The 22,008-nt window shown below is 38.1% G+C and overlaps 2 protein-coding genes across 2 annotated transcripts; one reads left to right on the top strand and one right to left on the bottom strand.

Moving 5' to 3' along the window:
• Positions 1 to 7: 7 nt before the first annotated feature.
• Positions 8 to 3,895, top strand: LOC134819495 (cilia- and flagella-associated protein 100-like). Its single transcript, XM_063829451.1, has 5 exons — positions 8 to 676; positions 795 to 2,066; positions 2,191 to 3,097; positions 3,249 to 3,427; positions 3,590 to 3,895. The coding sequence occupies exons 1-2, from the start codon at positions 589 to 591 to the stop codon at positions 1,601 to 1,603; spliced, it is 897 nt and encodes a 298-aa protein (XP_063685521.1). The 5' UTR covers positions 8 to 588; the 3' UTR covers positions 1,604 to 2,066; positions 2,191 to 3,097; positions 3,249 to 3,427; positions 3,590 to 3,895.
• LOC134819494 (uncharacterized) lies at positions 3,843 to 12,314 on the bottom strand. The gene is made up of 9 exons (XM_063829450.1): positions 12,132 to 12,314; positions 11,809 to 12,012; positions 11,055 to 11,186; positions 10,759 to 10,866; positions 10,304 to 10,513; positions 9,989 to 10,136; positions 9,568 to 9,791; positions 8,471 to 8,580; positions 3,843 to 8,356 (listed from the first exon to the last, which is right to left on the bottom strand). Exons 1-9 carry the CDS (start codon positions 12,252 to 12,254, stop codon positions 4,051 to 4,053), a joined length of 5,565 nt encoding a protein of 1,854 aa, XP_063685520.1. The 5' UTR covers positions 12,255 to 12,314; the 3' UTR covers positions 3,843 to 4,050.
• Positions 12,315 to 22,008: the final 9,694 nt, after the last annotated feature.

Here is a 22,008-nt window from a genome sequence, read left to right as displayed (position 1 = left end):
TATAATATAGGTGAGATGAATTGAGTGGTGACTGATGAAACTTTCAGAATACGCACCAGTTTGCTTCTGCAAAACGGAGCAGTCGATACCATTCATTTATAGTTCATATTATATATCTTTGTATAACAACTACATCGTTTCATTGATATTCCTTCACATATTCGTTTTCAAATTGACTCCTCACAGTTGTCTATCAAGTACTTTCAATATCCAGATCGCTTATATATTATACTCATCCATACAATAAGCTGGATTGTTAGATCTGTAAGAGAAAGGCCACTCAACAAATTAAAAGCATCATAAGTATGCTGCAGCTAAGTATGTTAAGTATGCTAACAATTTCATTTTCTCCCAACACTCCGGTGGTGATGTGATTAATTACAACTTCAGGCTATTCACAAGCATGATATTGACTTGATAAGAGATATGTGCACACAGCTGTTTTCTATCTGTTCAATCGAATTCGAACGCTTTGACGCTTATGACAGCTCCGTCGTATCGGCTTACCGATAAGAAATTCTGATAAACACTTGCTTATAATATTCTTGTGTGAATATTTCTTGTTTGTAGATATATATTTAGTATTTTATGGATGTTAACCGACTGCAAGATATGGTCATTTCTGAGAAAGGAAAGCAAAAGAAGCCCAAGTCATTCATATGGAGGGATCAAAATGGTATGTAAAAGATTCTGATCCATTTTGTTAATCAAGTCTTTTACAACAGCAATCATTTTGTTTTTCTGGACAGCATCATGGGTCTTTATCGACCGTATTCACTCAATACTTCTCCCAGGTCCAGATGAATCAGAAGATGTAACAAAGGAACGCAACACTAAAATCCTGCTCCCAAGAAGACAAAAAGGAAAGACACTTGTGAAAGAATGCAGCAGCTTAACAAGAACTAAAAGCTTAACCAGAGCTGAAACCAGCTGTCCTGCCAAGACAAGTGAAAGAAATACTCGGCCAAGATGCCAGGAGAACATCTCTGATGTACTGCGAGTAAAGCGTATAATCGGAAGGATGCACTACACAAAGCTGATCAAGATTAGCAAGATTCAGAGTTTGGAGAACACAGCTCGTAATGCGGAGAAAAAACTTAAAACCGCAGAGAAAATGCTTCAGAGGGATGAAAAGACTTTTGATGAGTTCTTGAGAGACTACATGGAGGATTACAAGTGGAGGGAGAAGGAAGATCAGGTGGCTAGGAAGGAGATTCTTGACTATAGAAGAGAGTTGGAGGGTAAAGTCAGAAATATGAAGCTGAAGATAAGTTCGATTGAACAATCAATATTTCAACTAGAAGACACTCTTAGTGATCAAAATAAACTGAAAGCATTACTCACTCGAAAAGTAGGTATTTCAAAAGCTCAGCATGCCAAAGAAGGAAATAAAATGGCAAATAGCCAACAGTATAAAAATACCAAAGATGAAGACACTAAGAAAGAAACAACTACGATTAATCCGATTGATATTTTGGACTTTGTATTAGAGTTTGTAGGCTTTGAGGACAAGAACTTTCACATTATGCAGGAGATACAGAAGAAGGAGATGAAACTGACTCAGCTTCAAAGACGGCTAGTAGAGCGTGACATGATGTTTTGAAGAAGTAAGATTTGTGATTACGATATGATTATGAAGGTGCTTTTGTATTATTTCGTTTCGTCAAAATTAAATTGATTTGATCAATGATGATCGGATCGGGTATGTAGCAACTCACAAAACTACGAAAATTAAAATAGTGATTTTACACCCAAATATGTAAATCTGATGAAATCAAAAATCATGACATCTGATCAGCGAACATGTTATATATTATATACTAATACAAATTACACATGTATTGAGACAGGTATTGGTACCGGTATTTCCTACAAACTACCTAGTACTGAACATAAAAATAAGCTACTAGTACAGTAAGTGCTGAATGTATACGACAAGCGCTTAGGACTTTAGTTATCTTCCAATTGTGCTGTTGCGTTTGATCTATTTATTTGTCTTTTTAGCATTTGATAAAGCAGAAGGATGGTGATTCTTATGTTTATAGCAAGCTTTCTACAAATTCAAGGTGAGGAAGAATTTTGATTACTTGGTTTTTGTGGTTGAACAAATAGAGCATATTCTTAATTTGATAGCAAAAATATAAAAGCATGATAATTATTCCTCAACTTTAATTAACTTTTATCTAATAGCTGAAAAATATCTAATCGGTGAAGCAACTGACTGTTATGGTGCGATGTTAAAGAACGCCTCATCACAAATTGTTAAAGATGACGAGAGCGAACTAAAGGCCACCAATTGGACCACCGGAGAAACCCATCTATTGAGGTATTTCAATTAACAAAGCCAGAAACTTGTATTGAACCATAAAGGACTTAAGAAGGCTACGAAGCAGAATGGCAATATACTCACTTTAAAAACTTGAAGGCGTGAGTTCTTTTTCATGCTGCTTCTATAAGTGCGATATAACCGAGGAAGTTGATATAATAAATATAATTCTGATCATACGAAACTTTACATCATTTTGCTCCAGGGAACCATGATAAGTAGCAGAAAATTAGGTCGAATAGTGTAAAATTAACCACTTTAGAGGTCTTACTATCAGCTTCTTTGCCTGTAGGTGCAAAAACGAAAGTTCAGTTTGGGTGAACGGAATACGGAATATTGATGGGGTTGATGTCGATGCCATTGATCAGTATAGTGGCACAAAACAGAATGGAAATATTCTAGTGGCTTGCAAGGAGGGCACGTTCCAGCCTGATATATTTATTGGGCAAAATATTTGGTGCAAAAGTAGGTTTTACTTTAAATTGAATGTGCAATTGACAATTCCATTTGGTGGTTCATCTGAACTTGATTGTAAGTGTAGCCGCCAGTTCTTTGAAATCCCATATTGAGTCTTATGAAAACGTTGATGAGCACAAAATATACTTTACATTCATTTTTTTCTTTTGACTTTACAGAGGGTTGCCAGCCTATCCCTGATGACGATATTTATTATTGGAACGTGACCTACCCACTGGATTCCCTTACAACTGACCTCTCATCGCCTCCCTTACAAGAGGGAGACAAAGTTGTCAAGTTGGCTTGTAGATCTGGGTGAGTTTGTAACCAGCTTTTATAAATTATAGATATGATTAACGTCCCTCAATGGAGTATATCAGGACCATTTACAAGCTATTATGACAGAGATGCAGGGGGTATGCAGTTATGTGTGAAGGAAAATTATTTCCTAACCGTAATGTTTTAGGTATGCTCCACGCCAAATAACGAGAAATGAGACGAGGACGAAATGTTCTGAAGGGAAGTGGGTAGATATGGACAAGTTTATAGAGTGTGTACCAGGTTGTGAGGATATTACTCGGGAAACTGGAGGGAGAAAAACTTTGATGAGAAAAAGATCTGGGTCCTATGCACCTTTCGTCGCAGGTTAAAATTAAGTTTAAGTTAATGAAAAAGCTACTTTAAACTTATGAAACAAAAGGTTAAAGTTTCCTTCACAATCTCACGGCTTTCGACTAGTTTTAGGATCTCATTGTCGCGTCGGTAGTTTGTAACTAGCTGCATGGAACCTTATAACCGCATTTTCAGGTGACACAGTTACATTTGAATGTGAATCAGGGGAGGTGGTCGGTAACTCCACCGTGACCTGTAACTCCCTCAACACTTGGTATCCGGAACTTCCTGTCTGCTCTTCAGATTCCAAGAGAATATCTGGACTGTTTTCATGTAGATCATTTTGGGACTTTGCTGTTTTGGTTGTTATGATACAATATTATGTTTTGTTGTTGGGAGAGTCAACATGTTTTGACTTATAGCTGCTGGTTTAATGCTAAACACTTGATTAGTCGGATCTCGCCATTGTATTGTGTGATTTTAAACAACTTCTTACTTCACAACATGTTTGTCATACCAGTAAAAACTTCCGAAAATACATAATTTTCAATAAATATCAAATTCTGATAAGTGCCATAAAATTTATAAAATGATATCTCAAAATTATACTATCTCTGATAGTAATTATGATTTATTGACAATATCTTAATATTACATTATAAATCAGCTTGCTTTTGTTCAGCTGATTCATTTGAAAGTTTCTGGATGAGTTCCTTGTCGGTTTCACTCAACATTTCATCTATACTGGGCCTGGCTCTTATTTTGCTTGATGTTGGTTTCATCTCAGATTCTTTGTTGTTAACAACGTCACTGGAACTTTTCTTACCGAGCATATTCGTGTAAGACGAATTAATTACTGCCAAAACTTGAAGGCTTGAGTCTTTTTTCACGATGCTTCTACGATAATCTAAAGATTTCTTCGGAGCAATCAATTGTTGCTCATCTGTAGGAGATGTATTCAGAAGGCTCGCTTCCGAACTTACTGCCCGTGGTACACCAGAATTATCGTCATCTTTATCCTCAGCGTTCTGCTCAGGAAAAACTTTAAGATCATCTTGAGAGAGTCGTTTCTTGGAAGATCGTTTTCGTCTTGCGCGTTTTTTAATCAGCCCGTCCTCGTTGATGTAGTATATGTGACCTTTGCTTTGGATCTTTCGGACATAACCCAGGGATTCATTACTGACGCTGTCAGGATTTTGGGGAAGTGGCTCATCCGAGGGGTGCAGTGTGAATTGATCACCCACTTCTCTGGTATTTTCTTGAAGTTGTCGCTCACAAAACTCTGCGAGCCGTTCAACAGAATTTTCAGTTGAATCTTTCCGCCTAAAGTCTTCGTAGGATTTGTTTGTAGCAGCTGCTCTGGAAGAGTTTGATTTTAGAACCGATCGTTCAGAGTTGGATACCATCTGGTTTACCTTGAACTCACGCTCTTCAGACATAAGAAGTTCTCTAATAGGCTCATAATTATTTGAACTTGATCGTGATTTGGTCGCTGATAATGGCTTTGGCATAGGAAGTCGTTCAGTATTGATCTTCTTCTTACTCTTTGTGGATCGTATTGAAGTCTCTGTAGTTGACGACTTCTTCGATCCATTTTTGTCATGTTTTTCGCTTAAAATCTCATCCGTGCTTTTGAAAGTTCCAACACCACCCTGAGTCGCGTCTTCCGCCTTTTTCAAAACCTTTCGAGAAAGAATACCTCCAGCTCGACTCGCATCACCTGTCATACAGGCTTCAAACAACTCTATCGAGCTTTGTCCTCTGACTTCTTTGCTTGCACTGTTAGCGATAATCGTTAAACATTTTCCTATTACCATGGAAATGATCGCTTCGGTTCCGGCAGTAATATTAATGTAGGAAAGAGTTCTTCGGAGATGATCATTTATAGTGTCGCATATCTTCGTCATCTCCGATCCTGAACCTCCTCGTATTATTTCTAAACAACTTTGGAAAACTAACTTTGACATCAAGGAAGCGAATTTAATTATATTCGTCCCAGTTTCAACTATTGGAAGAGTTTTCGATCTGACAGTGTCAAGGAAACATTTCACAAGAACGCTAGCAGCACCGCTATAGTCAGATTTAAGCAAAGACGGTTTCAAAATTTGACACTTATTCTTGACATCATTCTCGAAAATATTCTCAAACTGCAAAGTGATGTCGTCCAGAATGCATCTGACAAAAGAAAGCCCTCGATCGTACGCGACCTCGTCAATGTTGGTTTTCTTCAATGCCTCTAAATAATAAATTCCATCTTTAAATGTCGGCACTATCTCCTCTCCTAACGTTAAACTGGAGGACGTTTTTACTATTTCCATATCCTCGCACGAGTTGACAGAATGGACTGTTTTTGCCTCCTCCTCTTCCATGCTCAATTCTTCAGTTAGTCTATTTAATTCTTCCATCTCCGCGTCTAGTGATAATTTCAATGTGCTATGAGTGTTTCCTGGATCTTTAACCGTGATATCATTTTGTTTTTCTTCTTCTATTTTGCCGCCTTGTGCTGATCTTAGAGCTCTGTTTGCTAAAACTGGCGCAGCTGTCTCTAAATTGCCTGAGGACAAGGCATCTTTAAGTATGTCGCTGCTAGTCATCGGCATAACGCTTTCTTCTATTTTGCCGCCTTGTGCTGATCTTAGAGCTCTGTTTGCTAAAACTGGCGCAGCTGTCTCTAAATTGCCTGAGGACAAGGCATCTTTAAGTATGTCGCTGCTAGTCATCGGTATAACGCTTTCTTCTATTTTGCCGCCTTGTGCTGATCTTAGAGCTCTGTTTGCTAAAACTGGCGCAGCTGTCTCTAAATTGCCTGAGGACAAGGCATCTTTAAGTATGTCGCTGCTAGTCATCGGTATAACGCTTTCTTCTATTTTGCCGCCTTGTGCTGATCTTAGAGCTCTGTTTGCTAAAACTGGCGCAGCTGTCTCTAAATTGCCTGAGGACAAGGCATCTTTAAGTATGTCGCTGCTAGTAATCGGTATGATACTTTCTTTTATCTCGTCGTCTTGTGCTGACCTTAGAGCTCTGTTGATCAAGACCGGCGCAGCGCTCTCAAAATCACCACTGACTAAAGCATGACTAAGTATCTGGCTGCTATTTGCTGTAATAATAGTGTTAGGTCTGGTAAGGACTTGCTCGACTAACTCTTCATCTATTTCATCGATAAGTTCACCCATACCACTCCTCAGTAGTCTAGATACAATTATATCTCCTGCAACTGGCATATCACCCGTATGTAAAGCTTTTTCCAGGAATATGCTGCTATCCCTTCGAACTTGACAATCTTCCTCGAAGATATGTTGCAATCCTTGCTGTAAAGCTATGTCGGTCATAATAGTCCCAGCCACTTCGAGATCTCCATATTTAAGGGCTTGATCCAAGCTGACTTCTGGTGCGGGAGTGTTTATGTATTTCAGAGCTTCTCGTAATGAAACTTCTATCATGGATTTTCCAGCTGTGTCTAAATCACCTTGCTCTAAGGCAATCTCCAATATCATCGTACTGATTTTTTGTTCGATTGGACAAGACTCGTTTTTATTGATATTCATGGCTTGTTGAATAGCACGATTTGCGAGTAGAGTCCCCGCGGTTAAAATATCACCATTTTTCAGAGCATCCTTCAAATCGGTGATGGTGGGTTTTTGTGGATCTAATTCAATTTCTTTGTGAGCGACCTTGATCGCATTAGCTGCTAAGATTGAACCAGCCAGGTCATAGTTGCCTTCCTGAAGAGCCTCTGCTAGCATATGGCTACTTCTCCTTGGGATACTCTCAGATGCCTCGTAGAGAGTCTTTTTTACAAGCAAAATAGCGAATTTTGCAATGTCACCTTCTGCAGCAACTTCATCAAGCATTCTTTCGTCGATCATCTCAGGTTGATCATCAGACTTTTGGAGCTGCTCCAAGTAATTCTGCTCAGCCAGTCCATTTTCAGGCTCCGCTTCATCTTTACATCCATGCAACACACCATGCATCATACTGGTGGCACCTTGTAAAAATTTCTTACCCTCCTCCATGATCCATTCCACAACCTCTACGTCAGACAGTTGGGTGACAATGCTAGGCCTCTCGTCCAGTAGCTTGTCCATACCCTTTTTCAGGCAATCTTCCATGATATTCCATGTCAAATATGAGTATCCACTCAGCTTTAGCTTGACCTGCGCTATGTCAAGAGCATGATTCAACAAAAACTGAGATCTTTTATGGATATCTTTTAAAGTTTCTCTTGAGGATTGTGCGGAGGATAGTATATATTGACAAGATAATTGCGAAGCTTGGGTTTCTGAGCCCCCGGTGAAGTGCTGAACAGTAGCAACGAGTCTCGTGATGATATCTGTGATAATATCTTCTCCATCCTTTGTTCTGCAGTCCATTGCCGAGGTTTGTCCAGGGTATACATCCTTGTGCTTGCCTTCAAAACATCTCATGATCTTCTTGACGACGTCCTCTATCAAGTCGTCTGCAGTAAGATTACTACTGACTGTGAATACGTCACTCCAACAGACATTCGATTCATTCGTGTCAGTAAAAGTAAAGTAAGATACTGTCTGGATTGGGGTATCGAATTCTGGGGTCTCATAATTGACCACGTCTTCAAGAATATTGTCGATCAAACCGTCCACTACGATCTCACTCTCCATCTCCTCTTGACACTCCGATAGCACATCCCGCAGTTCACTGACAATCAGTTCCGAAAGGAAATTGTCCACCATGTTAGCTGATAAGTTGTTGGTGCTGGTGGACGTGCTGGTGGACGTGGACTTTGAGATTGTAGACGAAGCTTTAGGAACATGGTGAATATGCTTGATCTGAACACCAGAGTTGTTATTCCTTGAAGGAGGTTTTGGGATCTGGCCAGGTTGGTATTTAGCATGAACGACGTGGAAAGGCTTGAAGTGAGCGTGAAATTTTGTGGTGCGACAGGGATCTATCATGTCTCTGCCTGGGTCATAATATGCTGAGAACCTGAAAGGCGGCAATGTTGTAAAGTAGAAAGTTCTGATGCATTATGTAACTATCACTCAGCAACCACAGAAATCCAATTTAGATCTACAGTACGAATATATCGAAATAACAAACTTGAGCCTGGAGCTATCACGATGAATGTTGGCAAGTTCAGGAGATCCACACCCTGTTGTTCCCAGTACTGTGACATCCATTTTTTCAAGAATGTCTAGACTTTCTTCTATCTGTAAAACAAATACTCTTATTTTGCAAATTTACATATACATATTATCATACACATTACACATATTATGTATGCATGAGTTTGAGCATCGATTCGTAGAGAGCCCATCTTAAGGCCACAGGGGGGGGTCGAGGCTTCAAAAAATGCAAAAAAACATTATGCTTTGAATCAATATATATTTTTGTGGTGGATACTTTGCCACCACTCATATGTCTGTAGCTATTTTACTTTTTTTAATAAATGAGGTTAACCAATTCTCATTTAACCTCATTTTTTTGATAAATCGATAATGGAGGGCAGAAATATTGATGCCATTACAACTGAAAACTACGATAAGCTTTGTTTTTATTGTTTTTGTGTTATTTCAGCGGTTAAACTTTGAAAAATATACAAATAAAGGCAAAATACTCAAAAATCACATAACATAAAAAACAGTTTTTTGCCTCTCCTGAAAACCTCGAATTTTTGACTTCAAAATCTATCTTCTCCTAGAGTTTTTATCCATTTCACCTCAAATTTGGAACTTATGTTCCTGACATAAATTTAAAAGTTTGTTATGTAACGATTGTTGTAATTTTGCTCCTAACTCTTTTTATGAGGTTAACCATTTTAAATTTTGTTACCCGCACTCATGGTTAACCTCATATCTCAGCTTTGGAGCAAGATATCATAAATCGTTACATAACAAAAACTCAAAATACCTTTAAGAACACTGTTGCCAAGTTACAAGGTTCTAAGTCATAAACTGAAAAAGAAGATAGATTTTGAACACGATTTCATTTAAAGTTTTCATTTACAATAGAATTACAGGTAAACCTCAAAATTCAACGCGCGATATCTTCAAATAGGAAACTTTGTTTTCGGTAAGGACAAAAGCATTTGAAAATTTAGATCGAGCTCTACAACATATCTCAAAATCTCAAAATCGACCTCGGACCCCCCCCTGTGGCCTTAAACGGCTAAATAAAAAAACAAAACATTGCATTACCTTAGCATACTTTCGTGCAGTAGCGTTTCTCTTTCGGTCATATTTTCTTCTCTCTATGTCGGCCATCCTTCCTTCAGCAATTGTTTGCATGCAATGCATCTTAGCTCTCCAGTTGCTTGCTGCCTTGGCTCTGTTGTTTTCGACTTTCTTTTCCCATTCCTTAGCTTCGTCTAGATGAGTGTCCTCGATCCGTACGTGGTTATCAAAAACCATTTTCTGCTGTTCTGTGATTTTGAAATTACTAATATCGAGTCGGTGATACGATTTTTACGCTAAAAGTAAATCACTGCCAGACCAAACTGCTCGAACAAATTCAAGCATACATCAGTATGATTAGTTAAATCTAGGTAGTTCTTAATCGTCTGTATAAATGACGATTTTAAAAGAATGTAGAACTGATCTGGTTCATTATTTGTCATACCATTGACGGCGTTTTTATGCAATTCAGAGTCATATGTGCGAGCTGCAATCGATCGTTTTCGCCGAGTTTGTTTTTCATTAAGTTGATCCAAAAACTTGATCATTTCTTCATCTTTTGCATTCATCCGTTCTTTATGCCAAATGAGATTCTGAAAGCATACAAATTTAAGGTGAAATCAAATTCGGAATCTTTATCTAGAAGAGGGTTCCATATCATGGAATGATTTTTTTCAAAAATTCAAGCCGAAGTATTGAAGCACAATAAAACAACAAAAATTATTTTATGAAAATAGCTAATTTGTAAAATAAAATGAACCTGGTTGGTCAGTTTCTTCGATCGGCGCTGTCTTTTAAGGAGTTGTTTTTGGGCGACCATTCTCTCCTTTTGTCGTATCTTCTGAAGAATAGTACTACGGCGGATAAGTTCGCAGCTGTCAAGTCGTATTTTAATGAGCTCTCTCATTTTTCTTTCCATTTGGGCCTGTTTAGCAGCCTTGTCCCTTTCCAGGCGAGCTCTTTCTATCATCTGAAATATTTTACGTGATGATCATTGCATGCTATTAAACTTCTTGATGGCAAAAAATTTAAAGCAGGGCAATTTTATTCAATATTAATAAGTTATGGAACCTGTGTTTCTGAATTCTACAATTCTAATTTCTTGGAAAAGGGAAATGAAATGATAGATAATAAATGGTTTTACCACAAACGATTTACTTCAAATTTGTGCATCTTTGAATTCCGTGGGTATTGATCACTCTAAATTATGCTTACCTGAGCCATAAGTTTTTGCTTTAAAACAATATTATTTAGTATCTGTTTTCGTCGTCTCATCATCGACTCTGTACGCCTCGCTTTAGCTTCTGCAATCTTAACGTTATGCTGAAGAATAAAATTGAATTACATGATTCAAATTAGACTATAGGCATCTATGTATAATGTATATCGTAGTAAACGATGAAATATTTCGATTTACATCGTCGAACACAAGGTATCTGCAATGTACTTGTCATCATTTCTGACAAGTGACAAGAGCATCATTTTATTATTAAGTTCTGTAACACATTAACCTGTATCCGCGTTTGCAGCATCGCATTTTTTACTTTACGTCGCAACACTTTTCTTGGATCAACATAAAATTTCTTCTTTTCCAACGCACTTGATATGCGTCTTTGCGTTTTGAAATAGTGTTTGAGATTTCGCTGAAACAAATTTATTATACAATCACACAATTCAAAAAATTAGCATCGAAATTGAAGAATATCAATAATTTATTGACGTACTTTAGTTTCGATGGTTATGTAATTTTTATTGAATAATTGTCATAGAAAGTAATCAGTATGGCAGTATAGTATAGTATTATATAGTTTGTTTTTTTTTTTTTATCTAGACACTTATTTTACTTCGGTGTATTCCAACAGCCACAATGTTACACAAGTGCAACCAGCCAATTACAGGAAGCCGAAGGATCTTTTTGGCCAGTGACGGTTAAGGTAGTGTGTACCATACTTTCTTCGTCCGAGACTTTGCTGCAATGTGCAGCTCCTCATTTAACCCTCACACCCGATTTCTCGAGTATTCGGCTGAGTAGACCGGGGGGCTGCATAGACCACTCATGATCCTTAGCTGAACGTCGACGACGCTCACCCCACGACCAGGCAGTCAGTGGGTTTCGAACTCGCAACCTAACGATTGTAAGACAGGCGTTCTAACCAACTGCGCTACCTGGCCGCAAAAGTATAGTATGGGATTGACAAAATTTCACTAATCTATCAAAATTGAGACAGGTTAGAGTGGTAACGAGCAAAAATGTTGAATGCTGACCTGAAATCTGTTAAATTCTTGAAGAGTACATCTAACTTCACCATCTTTTGTCACAAGATTGTTTTTCATCAAGCATCTCCGAACTGACTTTTTGTTCAGAAAATGCTTCAAATGCGGGTCGTGTAAGGGTTTGTATTCTCCTGGCTTATACTCAGTGAAGAAAGGATCAGATAAGTCGAAATCCATGGTTATTCCAGGAACAAGCTGAAATTTGTCGGTTTACTTTGGCATGATTTCGTTGTCAAAATATGAGAATTTTGTTGAAAAATTTCTAAGTAAGCTATTTTGACAATAAATAATCCACCGCTCCATAGTATAGATACCTTTTCTCCAGATCGTGTAGTGTTATAACCAGCCTGAGCATGACGATGAATCGCGGTGGCCGGTAGAGCAGCATTTTCATTTTCGATGTAGTGTGAATAATCGACCGGTGGTTTAGCTTCCATAAATGATTTGAATTATAAACTTAAACGAGTAAAGCGGTGCAAATTTTGATAATATTCTTGACTACTTTTGTCGATGAATCGTTATGCTCCTTTATAAACACGGTCACATTCGTCAATTCTTTATTATCTTCCGCAACTGCTAACGAAATTGTGGACTAGAATAATTACGTCAAGTTTTCCCGACTATTTCCCTATGGACACTTTAGATCGCCTCTGAATCCACTGAAAGTTTTCTCATTTCATATCAAAATATGGTAGTACAACTCTTCAGTCTCAGCTTCACATAATATATAATAGCTGGCAAACACGTGTGCGCGTCTCAAAACTCTTGTAGGAGCGCACAGTGCCAAACGTTTTTATTGAACGCGCGTTGCACAAGGTGGATTAAAATCCAAAAATAGAAGCTGGGCCACCCACTATCACTTAACCAAGTTACGATATGCGACAGTCCGATCTGAAACGTTTCCTCGAAAATTTCGTAGATTAGTAGATAGGGTCTGAGAACGCTTGTCGCTTGTAAGTTGAGAGGCACCGAACCCAGGCTTTTATTTGATTTTACAGCAAGATTTTAATCTCTGCCACAATTTTCAACTACAGGTCATTTTGTCTCGTTTGGCCGTTTAGCCGTATGATCTAGGAATATCCCGTGTTGATATTATCCGTTCACGAACTCACAGGTAATGAATACTACTTTTACTATGTAAACTGATCTCATTTAGATTACAAAAAATATATGAGTTATTGAGCCATCTGTAGGGTTTGACATGAATGAGAATTTAAGAAACCATCCCTCCACTTTTATAAATGTTCGAGATTCCAAACACTGTTATAAGGATGACTTTTCAGTTTTCAGTTGTATATGGGGACAATATGAGACGATCTGTTATAATGATATAATATTACTAGTGTAACCCGTGCCTTCGGCCGGGAATTTACTGTCACAGTTGCAATGTAAAAGTATACAACCGCATTATATTAGACATTATATATTTGATATCACGCATAATGCTGTCTTATGAAAGTATGAAATCTCCCTACAGTTGAAACAAAGCGGCCGCAAGAGTGAGCTCTGCTATTACGTGGGGCTAAACTAATTACGGTACATGTTATCCTCCTCGTTCTCTCTCCCATCCATTTATGTCACATTTCTGGAACAAAATCATCAATTAAACCACTTACCACCGGCCGATTTTTATAAAATTGTCTTATGGGCTTCATCAGAGTTTTGTCGGCACTATACCGAAAAAACCAGTCCCGTAACTATTACCGTTTTTTTTGTATAACTGTTCGGAAATTACACACAGACACACAGACACACAGACACACAGACACACACACATTCTGGTGTTATTAAGTTGATTATCAGCACACTCGTGCCTGAAAGAAATGCCAGTCATATGTACAGTAGTGGATTGAGTAAAAAGCCCAAAGAAAGACATTTTGTGATAATTAGGCAACTGGTGTGATTTGGGGCTAATGAGTAGATTTAGGCGCATTTCTGGGACTACTTCTAAATCCTCTACAGTGAAAAGCAAGTCGAAATACGTTCTTTTGCCGATTTGATCGAGTTTCCCGCAATTTTAATTTTGATCCGAGCAAACCATAAAATTTTTTTAAAGTTGCGTCCACTACTTTAAATTATTTGGAAAAAAACTATCTTTGTTCGGACGTTGAAGCCGACCTAAGTCGAGTAAGTAGACTACTTTATTTCCTTGTGGGTGTTCTATTAACTCTTATATTTTGATTGATGCTGGCCGAGAAAGCAATTAAATCTCGTAACAGAATTAAAGGCGACTCCTCTATCAAGCAATCCAATCCTAGGCCAGCTATGGGAACATTTGTGACTTAATATTAGTTTGATCCTTCACGTGGCACTGTGGTAACTAATTAGTACTCTTAGTAAAACCATTAACACAATCCGACCGGTAAATAGATCCGGGCAACTTGACTATTTCCCTCTTTGTGAGTCACGTGATTTTCACGTGTAATTAACGTACTGAGCACCTGACACCCTGGTTTGCTCGGCGATCAGCACGTGCTCTTACAAGCATGTCACGTGACTCTAAAACCCAACAAATCCATCCTCTAATCATTCTAATTATTGGCTTGTCAAGGGAGATGAATACGATAATCTAATTGGGCGATTACTAAAATCCCTGGATGTCCATTGGTCCAAATATCTACTCCCGCATTGGAAGGATTTGAGTGCTCTGTAATTATTTGGCACTTTGAACTGTTTTACAACATTTTATCAATACCCTGCCGCCAGGAAATCCAAAAATACATTCCTTCACAATACACCCCTATTCGATCATTTATAGCAGCACCGTCCGAGAAAGCAAACAACAAATTTAACATTTAATAACCTACAAGAAGAGAACACTGACTGCCCGAAAACCTAGTGTTTTAATGCAATTTAGGCTGTTATATAGAGGCCTTGAAATATAAACTCAGGAATTTTAATTGTTATGTTTTCAGTGTAAGAGTGCGAGAAACTAGGCAGACGATGCTTGGCCCTACATTTCATTACCAGAAGCTACCTTCCCTTTATTATAAGGTCCGGGTTCAATGAGATTATTACCTTTATGTTTTATGGTGAAATAATTTCAACTATCCAATATAGGTATATATACTATATTTAACTCTATAAATGAAGTTGGTGTTGACACGACTCCCCGATACAGGTTATGACCATTATGCTGAGGTTAATCAGAACAATGCAGTCTGTAAATAATAAAAGATTGGATACACACATTGAATTATGAATAGAATCATAAAGTTTACATACAGCTACAGGTAACGTTTACTCATATTAAAACTTGGTGAATCTAATCGCCAACATCAACCACCGTCACAACAATAGGTTGTCAGGTGAACTGATGCAATCTTAACCTCCCAGCATGATGTAATCAAGCAACAAACCCACCCGCTTTTTGAATGCTCATTACAAACGAATTGAGGGAACTTCTTTAAATTTTACAACAATGGCTGAACGGCTGACACATGGTATAACACTATATGGACCAATCATGTGATCACACCGTCATAGATATCAGGTGATAGATAAAACAGATCTGGTGAGTGGTGCCAACTTATGCTTTCGTCTGATATCCTGAACCAGCGTTTATAACAATAAAAACCGGCAATTATAGTCGCACCGTGTACACAGATACTCATGAAGTACAGCTACTTTATGCCGGAAGTTGATGACGCATCCGGTGCAGGTGGTGCTATATCACAACAATCTCAGCGCACCGGTTGAAACACGGATTGTGATTCCTGAGAAAGGGAACATAGAGACTTGACGGAGTTTCCACCCATCTTACTTAGATCAATATAATAGAGGTTATGTGTGATGACTTGTAACGAGTAAAAACATACTCTTAGTAGCTGTAAGAAAAGTAGGGGTCGTGACTGGAAATAGGTAAACAGGAAGTGCTCAGCTCTATATTCGGATATGTATCAAGTTGATGATTGTTGATACTAACACAGATTTATATAAACCTAGTGTTGATAATAATGGTCTTTGATAACAGCTACCAATGACTAACGATTAAATGGCCAAAATAATAGGTTATCACCGATTTTTTTAAACATTCCTTAATGACAGCTTCCTCATTAAAGGTTATTCTGCTCAAATCAAGATTCCACGAAACTGTGGTTGCTGTTCTAAAACAACTGGATGTTCAACTCCCCGGCCTTTGATCGCAAGAGCCCTCTATACTTTTACGGTTTACACATTTACACTGCATAAGCACACTACGTATAGTAAAACCACGCACGAACCAACAGGTGAGCAGTAGTCGGGTCACGTGGTCGAGCCTGACCAGTTGTACTGCAGATTTTGGGTCAAGTGGGTAGTGTAGCCAAATACTTGCGTGGTTGTGAAAAGTGGGATCGTAAAGTGCAAAACTAGAAATTTGGGCAGGCTAACTTTAAAGTTTAGAGTACTTTGACATGCCAATGTTCATTACTATCGCTGAAAAACTACTGGCAATTCACTGGGATATTTTATAGCAATAGATATCTTTAAATGGGTATAGCTATTTATAATAACTAATAGAACAAACGAAAATGTACGTTAAATCAAGGTACCGAGCCTTTTATTAAATATTCTAACAAAGATTCAGAACCTTGATGTTGTCCTTTACCCAATGTTCCAATGCCCGAATGAATAAATTTAAAATAATTTGCCAATACAGAATTGACATTTATATGACGTAATTAACATCATTTTAAATACAGGGTGGGCCAAAAGTCAGTACCCATATGTTGGCCTTAATAGCTCTGCCGTGTTTTATATTTGAGAGCTGTTGCTTTGCAGATGGCATACTGTACTTACTGGTTCGAGGATTCCGTCGTCAAAATTTGAAAATTCGAATATTTTAGACCACGCCCATTCAATATTAAAACACCTATATTGTTTTCTCTGAACATGCTGAACGCCTAATTTTTTCAGAGACGGTAGATTATCAAATGTTGCATATGATCTGAAAACATGAGGCAAAACAGATTAGAAATGACGAAGTTATCAAGCATTTTCTGTATCTCGTTAACAATATTGACTGGGTGATTATGTGACACCGTGACACGACACCTTAATTGGGCACCCTTAACAATTCCCATAATGTTTAACGGGGTAGTTAACGGGGGCACCTTATCACGTGATTAGGTAAACCAATCACCTGATCACACGTAATGAATAAACTCGTTATGCTTCATATCTCGGTCATCTGAGAAGCTACAGTTCTAATTCTTTCAGGACAAACGTAATTCGAATGGCCAAACACAATTCAATAACATTTAGCTTGATCCGACTATCCAAACTATCAAATAAATGTGAAAATGAACCTCCATTTGAAAAAAATGAACGCGAATATTTTTCGAGTTGACAAATTCCTCGAACCAGTGGTGGTACTAAGTCATACCAGAAAGAAGTATTTAAATTGGGCAATCAGTGACTGAGCTATAAAGGCCAACGTATGGGTACTGACTTTTGGCCCACCCTGTAGTATAACTCAAAGCCGAATAACATGTTAACCTTTCACAGTAATAATTTTCGATTGATTATTGTTTCATCCAATTCCCGAGAATCAAATCCTTAAATAAACGGTCATCTCTATATATAGAGATGACCGTTATATATAGATCTTAAAGCTTATCTGATATTCGAGTAGAAATTGTACTGTAATACTTATAGTATTACTAGTAATAATAATAATTATCTTAAATTCTGATATCTCAAGATAGTATAATGACTCGCCATATCAAAACCGTTTAAATTGTTCATTTCTGAAGATAAGATTTTAAAATGCTTTTATTACTTCATCTTTCAAAGCTTTCATCAAATTCGGCAGAATAACCACACACTGGCCAGCAACACCAGTCACTAATTATTCACGATTATTGGCCGCATAAATATGGAGCTCAATTTGAGTGTGAACTCAGCCACGTTGCGAATTTTACCGGACAATAAATGAGCTGAAAATATTTTAGAGCACGGCCAATGGAAACTTTTGGTACATGTGCGTAACATATTACACCTCAATAGTAATACAGCAAAGCTTTCTCTAACTTTGCACGCCTTGATTCAAGGAAAAGATAATAAAATAAAAGTCTTAGAGCACTACCTTCCAGTCACTATTATAAGACCACGTGATATCCCTCCGCACGTGTTACTTAGCGACTGAAGTGAACGTCACGTGTCCGTTTGATTGGTTTCTTAGCAACAAAATCTCGTCGCATGATAAGTCACGTGTTCTCAAGGACAATTCCGATTGGAGGAGGTAAGTGCCCGTCACTAACTCTGTTATAATTACTCGTGGGTTCCACACCTTTACGAGCACTCCGGCTTATAGGAAATGTAGGGTCGAGCGTGCGAGATCTGCGTGTGATTCGACCTTGACCAGTTACCACTAGATATTTAGTGATCATTGATCGCAGTGGAGAGACGGCCGAATGAGAAAAAGGAGTGGCGGAAAGTAGCAATAAATTAGAAACATCCGGGAACCTTCTTTAAAGGCTCAGTGGTGGTGGTGGGCGAGTTAATTGGAGCTTAATTAGCCGAGGGACCACGGTATGTACTGTACCGTCGAGTTTGAACTGTAATTTTAACTTATTTCAGGGTTTTCGAGATGTTGCAATACCACACAAACTACGTCATCATGTTTTAGGCTGAGTTATTTTGAATGTAATCACTATTCAGGTATTAAGGTATGTACTCAGTTATATAACATTTTTACTCTGAAACTATATATTCTGAAAGAATGGCTCAATAATTAATACCATCCTCTATTGTGTATCAAAGTGAAATCACTTATGTGGGTCGGAATCTTGAAAAATTATGCCTTCTCAATATCTGCCAGATACTCCCAGATACTCTAAGATTGAGTACATTTTTCCTTGCCGACACTACAAATTAGTGGTTCATCATAATTCATTTCATATCCCAAAATACCCCAAACATTAGATGATTAAACCGAATATGTATCACGAGCTTTCCAATCTGGTTGGGTTTCTTATAAAATCCATCCACAAATTTTAGGGCAAACTTTGAAGTGAGTAGGTTTTGGGTCCCTATTGTACGAAGGGTTGTATTATCTTATCTCTGAGAGTGTAGTGACCAAACCAACCCACCCACACCTTCATACTTAAATTTACTTATCCGAATGAATTGTATTTAACCCGAGAAATAGGAAAAAGGTTCCAAAGGTGTACATGAGTTTGAGGGTGATTTCACTGATCCCAAATCTGGATCATGGTCGATCTGTTCGGTGGATGAGTTCACGTGCTACATAGTACATACCTGTGTCACGTGACTTCAGGATTTACGGCCGTACAGCGGTCGTAATGCGTAAGTAGTCGACTTTCGAGTAGGCATTTGAAAATTACACATTCTTTCAGAATCGGTGCCAGGGCTTTGAGGGCGACGTTGAGATTCGATAGGAAAAGAGAAGGAAATACTTTGAAGTTGAAGTTGGAAGTTCGAACGTTTCTGTTACAATGATTCGCGTACTTGTGTAGGGTATACTTATAATTATAATATTATGAAGGGGCAAAACATCTTTGAGCGAATACAATTTTTATAATTTCCTTTGATTTTAGGCACGGTGATGATTGTGGTGCACATTCTATTCATCACTTACAAAGACAATCAACGACACAATTTTCAAATGTTATTATCCAAATTACAACATCTATACAAAAGCAAAAGATTTAGAATATCAAAATATCAAACTATAATCAACGTTAACTTCTCCACTAAGTAATAGTCCAACTCCTAATATTTAGCTGACACGTTTTAAACGTTACCTCCTACCGAGAGAGCTAAACTCTTATGAATCTCTAGGCAACTTTAAGATTATTAAAATAACGCCCAAACATCAAAAGTTTTGTCAACATCCGAACCATGTTATGTTTCTGACCATAATTAACTTATTATAATATATAGAGAATAACGGTAGTACTCTAAAATCAGATTTTAGTTTGAAATTAAAGATAAAACATCTTCTGGCAGTTCACAAACGTTCATAATACTATAATATCATCTCAGTAAGCAACTCGAATATACAAACATCTCAAGGATAATTATCAAATTAGTTTACTTATTAATCAATTATCTTATAGGTAAATTATCTCTTCGTAATAGTGAATTGTCCTTATAAACTTATAACTTCTAAATAGTCTTTTTCTCGTTTGTTCTTCAATAGAATTGGTATGTACAAGTTCTTTAGGAAACGGAAAGGTTGGAACCAAATTAGGTTTAAGTTGGTTGATTTATCTTAGTATATTACTAAAAATATTATCATTAAACCTACATGATTATACCAAGTTTATTATCATTATTTAAAAGGGTTGAATATCTGACATCTTCTGAATTTTATCCCAAAAAACATTTACATTATTTAGATAAACTTTAAAACGACATTACCATGAATATAATGACATATTAGCATCCTAAATTAATCTGCAACATTTGCAGAATTGAAGATGAAGTAAAATGGACTGTAGTTTAGGACCATACTTCTAACATCACCACAATAACATTACTAGGTTACTAAGTTACTAAGTTACTAGATTACTAAGTTACTACCACTGTTAACATTACCCCAACATCTTAAAACCTGTGATCATGACATTCTGGCTGCCTAAATCCCGGTACCCATGAACCTACACTGAACCAACATTTCTGGCACACATTTGCTATCTGAGTATCTGGTGATATATCACAGCCCCACCGGGGGACAAGGTGTGCAAATGTTACAAAACCACTCCTTACAGCCGTATTAGTAACTGGTGTCATGCTACTCCCACTACTCACAGAGAGTGAGGGAGAGAGAAAGAGAGAGAGAGAGAGAGAGAGAGAGAGAGAGAGAGAGAGAGAGAGAGAGAGAGAGAGAGAGAGAGAGAGAGAGAGAGAGAGAGAGAGAGAGAGAGAGAGAGAGAGAGAGAGAGAGAGAGAGAGAGAGAGAGAGAGAGAGAGAGAGAGAGAGAGAGAGAGAGAGAGAGAGAGAGAGAGAGAGAGTGAGGGAGAGTGAGGGAGAGAGAGAGATCTATATCGGATCTATATTATTATTCCCTGTGCTAAATATCAGTTCAATGAAGTAAGATTTAATGTCCAGTGCCCTCCACCATACACCCAGAGATCAGGTAAATCTGAAAAGGTATTATTGATATATAATAAGTATCTAAGTTCAACGCACTGGAATAATAATGTGCCCGCACACGTGGCGTGCTAGGACAAAAGTCCTCTCTCTTTCAGGCCTTATTAACTCACTACTGCAATTAAAGTCCAGGAAACCCTGTCACGTGTCCGGACAGGGGAACCAATCAGAGCCCTGAGCCCTCACTGGCCGGCCAATCAGATCCCCGCCACTGACACACACCTCCAAAATACCTCTAGGACTCAAGTCCGGTTATGTATTTTCAGGCGCACTTTCCCCCCGTTTCCAGGGCAGTCAGGAGCGTGAGCCTGGACATCAGCTCCCTAAATTTGGACCAATCAGGGCTCCGCTAAACTAAATTCCACCAATAAGAGCGCTGGAGGGAATCACCCTGATCTTTTGTGTGGGTACAGGGTAGATGATGAGGAGTACTATTGTCAAGAGCAGGCATTGTCACTAACGACAATAGCCTTCAATCGGGTGGAGTGTCGCATTGTACTATCACGAGTCATCTAGAGAGAGAGAGAGAGAGAGAGAGAGAGAGAGAGAGAGAGAGAGAGAGAGAGAGAGAGAGAGAGAGAGAGAGAGAAGGAGAGTGGGAGAGGACGGGTATCGTATCTAGCCGCGCCCATTGTTCGCCACTTACAGCGTCCTTTACCCGATAAAGTGCAACCAGGGTTGCTATTATACTATAATCTATCATGCCACTGAAAATAATCTGACATGTCCACTATACACTGGGGAAAATATTGTGGTTCGCTACATTTACCTGCACTAAAGACCACGTTTGTGATGTACCGGAATTTAGTTCACTGTGAATTCATGGCCGCAAAAAATTTTTCTCTCTCTAACAATGTAGATCAACAGATCTAGTGACATAATAATTGACCCTGATCTATAAACACAACAATTGTAGTCCAAAGGATAAGTATCAAAACCAAATAAGTCTTTATCTTGTTCAGATCTGATAATATCTGACTCTAAAATGACAACAGATCAAAACTCTAACAGTGAAATATAACATTACGGAGTAATACCTTATCAAACTTTAATTTAACAGCCGAATGTAATGAGGAAGCTGCCTTTCAGAG

This window comes from Bolinopsis microptera, chromosome 8 (genome assembly GCF_026151205.1).
Source record: "Bolinopsis microptera isolate Bmic1 chromosome 8, MBARI_Bmic_1.0, whole genome shotgun sequence".
In the NCBI taxonomy this organism is placed as follows: Eukaryota; Metazoa; Ctenophora; class Tentaculata; order Lobata; family Bolinopsidae; genus Bolinopsis; species Bolinopsis microptera.
This window is presented reverse-complemented; position numbering and strand designations above follow the sequence as displayed.